An 8,917-nucleotide genomic window follows, 5' to 3' on the forward strand; every position below is an offset into this window, starting at 1 on the left:
CTGCAATATATACATATATATACATATATCTAACATTATCAGATTATACTGACTGTATAAATGCAATTGTCTATTGATCGCAATAAAGTAAAATGTTTCTATCTTGTAATCAAACTCTCAACTTATGAAAATTAAGATTTTACTCGTATCGCGAATTTTCACGAATTTTCTCTGCTGATTTCAATTAGGGGATGCACCATGTATTCCCTAGTAGAAAGATTATACACCTGTGGGGGTTGCGGCGGTAAGCAACTCGTTGTAAGACCGGCGAACGGTGCGTCTATCGCGTCGCGATGGTAGAGAAGGGAGCACGAGAGAGAAGGAGAGAGAGAGAGAGAGAGAGCGCAAAAGATATGTGGGGGTGAGAGAGAAGTCGCGATTGGTTAAACCGCTCTCGGAAAAGCCCGCCTGGTTGCTCGACCGGCCGGCACTTCGCTCAGTTCTCCACTGCGCTTCGTGTGAAGCGGAGCTTTTGAGATATCTCCTCGCTCTTTCTCTTTCTTTCTCTCTTTCTCTCTCTCTCTTTCTCTCTTGCTTATCGCGATCCGCGCGGGATCGACCCTTCAATTGGGATCCCATGCGAATGTCGATCACATTCGCCAGGAAATCGTGAAAGGACAAGGCAGCGATATATCCTGATCTAGCTTTTGAAAAGAACTGTGAAAGGCGAAGGGATTGAAGAAAAAGGCGACAATGTGCGAGAAGAAGCTGCTGCGAGTGCTCTAGGACGAGAGGACTTGAACTAACCAAGTGATATCGGACACCCTCGGGGACTTCTTCAGGAAAGAGTGCGATTCAGGATAATCATGGTGAGTGTTCAGTTATTGCATCAAGTTTTTAAATGATTTAGGAAACAATTGGAATTAAATCTTTTAACTTTTTTCATTTCGACGATTTCTGTCTCCATGGACAACTCTGGAAACAAAAGAATTAAATAACTTTCGTTGTACTTTGTGCATTGGCGAGCATGATTGCCAATAATCAAATTTTGTAAGATATATTTTTGTATTACAACAGTATCCATGTGTATTATAATCTTTTTAGTGAATACTTTTCTGTGAAAATGTTGCACAAAAATGATTTACGCAGAAAATGTTCTGATATGTTCTTTATTTTTATTTTACTGTCCTACCTACGTTTTCGTGATTGAGAGAATTCTTTGCAGAAATATTTCTTTTCACGAAAAATGATTTCACAATAGGCAAATGGATACGTTCTTGGATATTCTCTTGAAAATTAGAGAACAAAGCTAAAGTAGACTGTATTACAAGTATAAAGTGGTCAAAGCAAGCTACGAAGCGCAGTCGACGCTCGTAAACTCGCATGATGCTCTCTGTGTGCAGTTAAGGGATGATAGGAGAAAATTAAGGAAACCTCTCTGCACACTATTCTGTAGCTTTGTCAAGACTACACGCCTCTAATTTAGATGCACAACCGTATTCCTCTGAGCTTGAAGCTTAGTATTAAAGGTACTAGACATTTATTCTCAGTGGATATTTCGGTGAAATTTGAAAATATAATCAGGAAGAGGATTATATGGTTAACCATCTATAATAATAGGATTATTCGGATCACTCATATTCTAGCACGACATACTTATGTATCTCTATAGAAGTTATACTAGAACATATCGTTTTTTTTTTCTTTTATGTTAATTCATTGTAATTCGCAAGAAGCTCCTTACTATTAATCAATAACTATTTATCGATAAAATTGAAAACTCTAATTACGCTAAATTGATTGAATTGAAAAAATTGATTGCGAAAAGGACATTCGTATATTAGATTTAGGGCACTTTCTAAACAACGCTGTAATACGAAGCGTACGATGCTTAATCGTAAAGGCTGCATTCGTTTTAATAGGGAATCACTCACTAAGAAGATTTTCGCGAAGATTTAAAGATTCCTTCGGTATATATAGGTCACGTCGTTTTCGCAAACTTTTATATATCTCATTTGGAGAAACGCATCCTGCTGGGCGACGCCACGTTACTCTTACCTCCTGCTCCGCAGGGTCGTTCGATCCATTTCTTAATCCGGATTTTGCGCTATTCATAGACTACTAGTCAGCGGAATCGATTCGTATTCGTTGTCGGGTGAGGAGAAACTTTGACAGTATACTTTTCGATGGATATTTGATGTCGATCTTATTAAGCGAAGACAGATATCGCCACGCGTAGTCATCAACGATCGTTGTATGTATAAATATGTGTGTAGATATGTGTATCCGCATGTTTGTATGCGGTAAATCGTTGATATATACCATCGTTTTTAATGAGCTTGAAGACCGTTTAATTCGTTGCACGCATGACTCGATGGCTTTTCCATGACTATATATCGATTTCCGAGCGAGCTTCCTGGATGAAGCATCATCTAGTCGGGAAAACGCTTAGAAAATTGGGCTAAGCCAATATTATATCCTTTATTATATCCTTTATTCTGTCATTTTCTATTATTTTTATCCATATAAAAAATATTTTACTGTTCAGTGTTACAAAACTTTCCGCAAAATGTATCCAGCTTTAGAAGTTAAACATAAATTAATTACGAAAGGGAATTAAATGAATCTAGATTGTAATAAATAGTTAAATTGTAATGAATTTTGATTCGTTCACGATATTAGAAGACGCAATTTTGAAAAACGATATCGCGTATCTTTAAAAAATGTAAAATAAGAATTTAAAATACATAAATATGGAGATATGATCCGCGTATTATATGTTTGATGATAAATGTGTAATCGATGGAGCTATTTGCCGTTGTAGCGTTCTTGTCAAGAATATATTTTATGTACATGACGTTCGGCCAGTAAGACAGTAGAGCTACGGTATGGGCGCAGGAATGTAAAACGATGTAACTAGTTATGGAATTCTAGTCATCCTGCATTCAGACCGAAACACCACCCACGTTGCATTTCTAGATTTGCGGTTCCACTCGCCCGTGCATCCTTAATCGGTTCGGTTTGCGGGTCTATTGATTCCTGGCGTTAACCGGATCCCGAATTCAGAACGCGAAGTCGCTTGATTGGCATTAATCACGGCTGCGAATGCATTTGCGTTAACTATAACAGCCCTGTCACTCGTTTGTACGCGAATATATATATGTTCGCAATTATATGTATATCTGGTGCGATTTGTGCTTAAAACTGCTATAGAATTCTCGTCAGCACAAAACTTGATGAAAATCTAGCCTTATTTAACGTTAACTAAAGTTTGCGGTAGAAAGTTCAAGTTATCAAATTATTCAGAACATGAAAGATTTGATCCCAAACTACAGGGGTAAAATGATTTTAAATATGAACATCGAGATATTCACTTAGCTCGATAAAATTCTACAAAGTACAGGAGATCGAACTCTCGATTAAATTGAATCAAAGAGAGAAGATTACATCAACTATAAAAAGAGAAGAAGCAGAAGTATTTAATTACACATATGAGCTACTTGGAAACATATAAGCTACTTTGAGACCAAGTCCTGCAGGTATGATTGATAGAAGGATAATTGAATGGTATGTTTTAAACTTAACCTCTTCAGATCTTGTGTACATAGTAATTTACATCAAATTTGAAGACATTATTCAAATTATTTAATTCTATCGACATCATCTGAGATCAGATATAATAATGTATATATTGAAAAAATAATTAAAGTTTTGAAAAAAATTAATTTTTTAATATGAATTGTTTACCAAAGTGTTCTTGAATTGAGTTAAAAAAATTTTTTTAACATGGCTCCATTAAAATCAGGTCTGAAAGGGTTAAGTATGTATCATCCTTAGGTAAATAAAGAAGAATGTACCGTATATAATACATACCGTGAAACACGATGTCTAAGAGTTACTCGCGAGCAATCCTGCATTAAAGGATACTATTCCACCGCTAGTTTACACTCAGTTTAAGATTGCCTTTGCGTATCTACGTTGCAGTAATGTTAGAAACTTTGCGCTCAAGTTCTTCGCCCGTAAGTGTCGCCCAATCTCAGCGACACGACTCGGCTCCGCAAATGCTTGTGTGCAAAGCAGCTTTTGCGCTTGTTTCCTCTACATATACTGTGCACTGTTGAGAACAATCACGTTGTTAAACTGCTCGCACGTTGCTAAACTTGTAAGATCATACGCGCGACAGAACGGAATACGCAGTGCAGAAACCGCCTAGAGAACTAGGTCGAGCATCTTTTTTTTTCGATCACTGCCGCAGTTGTGACGCCGCCACTATCCTTGTATCCAATCTACTGGCTTCTCTCGTGCGCCTGAAATTGCATCTGTTTCATCGGCATTCAGGAAGAGTGCCAAAGTTCGGTCTCGTTCCGATCGCCACGGAAATCGGAATTCTCCAGCTCTTGAGCTTTTCCTCCACTATGTGAAAGATATGCAGCAGTCGATCACACGGAATATCAAAAGGTCCGGACTCTCTCCGTTGTGAGAATTTCCAGGGTTTTACGACATGGTCGATCGACATTTATATGGATATTTCTGTGACACGTTAACAATCCGCGTTCACATTTTTCAATGCTGCTTCTCGTAAAAAACTACCAATCATACTTCATCGCAGGAAAACGAAATTGAAAATAGTGAACTGAATTGTTTAAAATAAATTACGCACATAGATTTTTATGCGAGTTATAAATAATTGGCACTAAAAGTTTTTTGCTGCAGAAAATTGATTTCAAGTTCCTCAAAGAACCTAAAATTTCATACTAACAGGGCGATTCAATAGAAGGGACATATTATATTTCACAGAAGAGCCAGCGCATGCGTATGCAAAAATTTATCGAGAGGTAGAGCCAGACATGCTCCCGATTTTTAACGGAATTATAATATGAGATTCGCTTAATTGCAAGCGAGATTAATTAAATATCCACACAGTTTCGCTAGAGGCGACGAAATATGAACTGTATATGAAACCACACATATATTTGCCTGCTTCATTAAACTACTGTCTGCTATTTAAACGGAAAAGCAGAGCGGTAACAACCTGATAATAGCATTGTAATGTCGCTATCGACAAATATTCCATAAGCGTTTTCGAAAATCTCACATATACACGAGCTTAATATCGCCGCGCTTATTCGGCTGCGAAATTAGTTTAACTTTCGTCATTTTTTTTTCTAAAAGAGGAGAATTGTTTCACACAGTGCACATTGCTGCGCGTTTTATTAGTCAGCTGTCTGGCGAATTTGAAATGTGCTCGCTCAGCACTTCAGTGAAACTAGCTTGTGAATTTTAATTAAAAACCATGCGGCAATAAGATACAGTGTGTAGCTCGCGCATCGTAAAAATAAAACAGCTACGATATTATTATTGATAATGCCACATTCTTACAGTCACGAACTTAATTACGTTTGATGAACTACGTGCACAATCCTCACCTTTGCGTTTGCCATTATTACACTACAAAGAAAATAGAACTGGGAAAGCACCTGGGGCGCAAGAAAATTTATTTTTGTGTTTAACTGCCATTGTTATTTATATTTATGCGCATCGTTATATATACGACCATAATTTTTTAGATAACGTTATGTTTGTCATATTCTATATATTCAAAATAAAATGAAATTTTTGCATCACGTAATTAATATCATTTAAAGTATTTTGCTAAAGTATTTAAGTAGATAGTATTTAAGTAGAAAAAAATTTAAGTAGTTATGGATCTGAAAATTTTCTTGAAATGTCAAAATAATTATATAAAGAACTCATGCATAATAAATAATGCATAAAAACTTTCAACATTCTTTTGTTCTACATTTGATAGTTTAACAAGATTTATTTTTAGATCTGTATCTAGCTAAATTTTCGAATATTTTAGCAAAACCGTTTGTTCCATGTATATTTCGGTGTAATATATTATCTTGAGTATTGAGGTTCTGTTTATGTGTTATCGCAATTCTAAACTGTATCTCCTTCCCTTACCAAAGGCTATCAAGAACTATCAAAATATCCGAACTTATTGCTATATAACGTATCTCTACCAACACATACTTAACAATTCGCGATATTACATGTACATATAAGTACCATCAAAGGCCGTTCTCAGTTTAATGTACGATGTCCCATAAGGTCCCATATATCTCCCTTTACAACCAGGAAGCAAGTACGATCCCTTTACACCCAGTGGTATTCATAAATCCAACGAGGAGACTAAAGAGGAGATGGAGGAGGTGAATGCTTGGCACGTCGTTGCTCTCGCGTCTCTTTACGCGCGCCGCCAACTCGTCATCGTCACATTTATTATCGTTCTCCAACCGGTGATAACTCGCGGGCGTGATGATCCTCGATACGGATTCGCTGTCGACGCTTGCGATTGTGACGAATGAGCGAATCCCACGAAGGTGATACAAGCGAATTGTACAACGCGCATGAAACGCGCGATGTACCGCGTGTCGCAACTCGTGGCGTTATCGGAGATCTCCTGACACCGATATGAAAGTGTCGGGTAACCTCACCACCGGGAGAAGTTCGTGAGTTGCAGGATTACGTGATATCGGGTTAAGGGTTTTCTCGTTTCCGAGTGAATGATCACGTTGTTCAGACGATGCGTCTCCGCTGATTTGCGTTGATTGCACCTTCACGATCTCATTCTTGTGTATCGCGTGCTATTAACTTTCTTCTGGTCTACTGTATCTGCATCCCGCTTAATCATTCATAGGAATTTTTTAATATAAGGAATTATAGTATTTTTTGACGGAATTGTCAGCGATGGAGAGTAACTAACACCGTTATTTTTGCTATTATATTTTATAGTAACAATTTGATATGACATCGTAATTTTTTATGACGGTAACAATAATTAATTAAACGTTAAGATTAGGAAAATTATTTTTGAAAAGTAACACGTCACTATTATGTGTTATTTATTTAAAATGAATAACGAATAAAAGTAACGTGTCGATGCATTACAAGTTTTAAAAAGTAACGCGTTAGTTAAGTTAGTTTTTTTCAATAACGAGTGAACTTTTCCAACCAATTATAAGTAACGAGTGACTTTTTTAATCCTAGTATTACCTTTACAGTTATAAAATTTGCAAAGTCATTACCAATTGTTATTATGATAAAGTAACAATAAAAGTAACGCGTTATTTCCATTCCTTGAGAATTATGATGTCCGTGAAGTGATATTATTATTTTAAACAATAACTGCTTTCGTCTTTTTTCTCATTTATTTTTACGATAGTTACAATTAAAAATATAATTATATCATACGCTTCATCAGCAAACGTTCAACGACGAATATTCCGCTCTCTTGGTTTTAATTCCACCATTAAGATTCATATTTCAGCTCAATATAGAGCCCGCTTTTGACATTTAAGCTCTTTAGAACAGAAATGTAAACTTGATCTATTATACTTACCGTTTTTTTTTTATTTCGAGCACAAACTCATCATACTTGCTGTCATTCGCTACTATTTTCTGCAATTCCACTTTGTGAAAATTTAATTGCCTGCTGATAGTATTTTAATAAATAACGATTACATCCGCACTGAACGAGTTAATAGATCAGTAGTATTATAGCTTTTTCCAGTAGATTTTTCCAACAATAGCCGTTGAATTTCTTGTACAATTAATTATTCTACGATGGATATTACTTTCATTGTTAACAAAATGAGTTTTCTGATTATTTGAAGACGAACAATGAAGAGAACGATCTTACCTTTATTATTCAGACAAGTCAGAAAACAGACAAGTCTAGTCCGCGGATATTCTTGCTTTAGTTGAAGATAACTTTGGCACCGATCGAGTTGGCAAACCGAAGCAGAGAAATTTATAGGGAACGGAGCCAATTATTTCGCCGTATTTACATTCGCAGGCAAACATGAATGCGGATTTCAATCGCGATTGATTGGCACCCGTAAAATACCGCAACCAATATTTTGTCATGGGCAAAATATGGTTATAGGCGAATGAAATTTCATTTCTGAATGGCGGTCAATTTATTTTCCTATTATTTTGCAGTGGCTGTGGAAACTCGTGATTTTACCGCCGTTATTACTTAGAGACGGTTTCGTCTTCGCGAAGAATTCCAAACGCGATGAAACTCTTCACCCGTACTAAAGCTTCTCGAGACTTTACGGATGGTGCGCGGGACTTGAGAGCGAAGCTCAATTTTTCATTTAACCAAGCGATGCCGCGCATCCTATCTTTTCCTTCACAGTTTTTCTCCTAGCAAACGCTGCTTGCGCGAACATAATTTCACGAGAACTCCTGCGAATTGTTCGCCCACCACGAATTTTCCGAGTTCCCTTATAACGAGACTTTTCACGGGCACCTTCACCGCGAGCGAAGCCGTTATCGAAAGACAATGGTGCGCTGAGAATAGTCAGCTTGTTGAAGAATGTGAACGTTGTTGCTCAGGCTACAAACGTGATTCTATAATTTTTTATCCTGATAGATATATATCTGCACGCAGATTACATGATATATTTTGTTCTGTTAACTTGTCAAATTATATCTAATTGGAATTATTTTTAATTATATCTATAGATTGTCGCTGCTAATCTACTTATTATATCTACTTATTATCGTTAATTTTACGAAAACAATGGATGAATTAAATAGTTTAACTCAAGAAAATGTATTTGACTTATTTTATTATTTACTAAGTGCATATGTTGATATGATGTTTACTTTGAAATTAATCAGAAATAGATTGATTTACATCTTGACAAAGAAATAAAAAATAACATAATTAATTTAAGAGATTGGGCAAATTGCTTCTTCGATATCTAATGGTGTAGTGATAAATGAATATATTCCGCGTAAGAAGTTATGTTTCTTTGTCAAACTTAATGAATAGCATTTAAGATTTTTTTGCGGAGAAAGTATTACAATACGTAAAGTTGATTTTGTGCAAGAAATTTATAATTTTTAGAAAGGTAAATTATATATTTTTTTAAAGATACATATATATATATATATATATATA

General features: G+C 36.1%; 1 protein-coding gene across 1 annotated transcript in view; it reads left to right on the forward strand.

Annotated features, from left to right (window-relative positions):
* The first annotated feature begins 464 nt into the window (after positions 1–464).
* The window catches only part of LOC108691899 (mucin-3A), a 37,263-nt gene continuing 28,810 nt past the window's right edge, over positions 465–8,917 (forward strand). The window contains exon 1 of the mRNA XM_018199850.1: positions 465–809. Within this exon, the coding sequence (XP_018055339.1) occupies positions 807–809 (3 nt within the window). The 5' untranslated portion in view covers positions 465–806. The remainder of the gene's footprint in view (positions 810–8,917) is intronic.

Source organism: Atta colombica, unplaced genomic scaffold (genome assembly GCF_001594045.1).
Source record: "Atta colombica isolate Treedump-2 unplaced genomic scaffold, Acol1.0 scaffold55, whole genome shotgun sequence".
In the NCBI taxonomy this organism is placed as follows: Eukaryota; Metazoa; Arthropoda; class Insecta; order Hymenoptera; family Formicidae; genus Atta; species Atta colombica.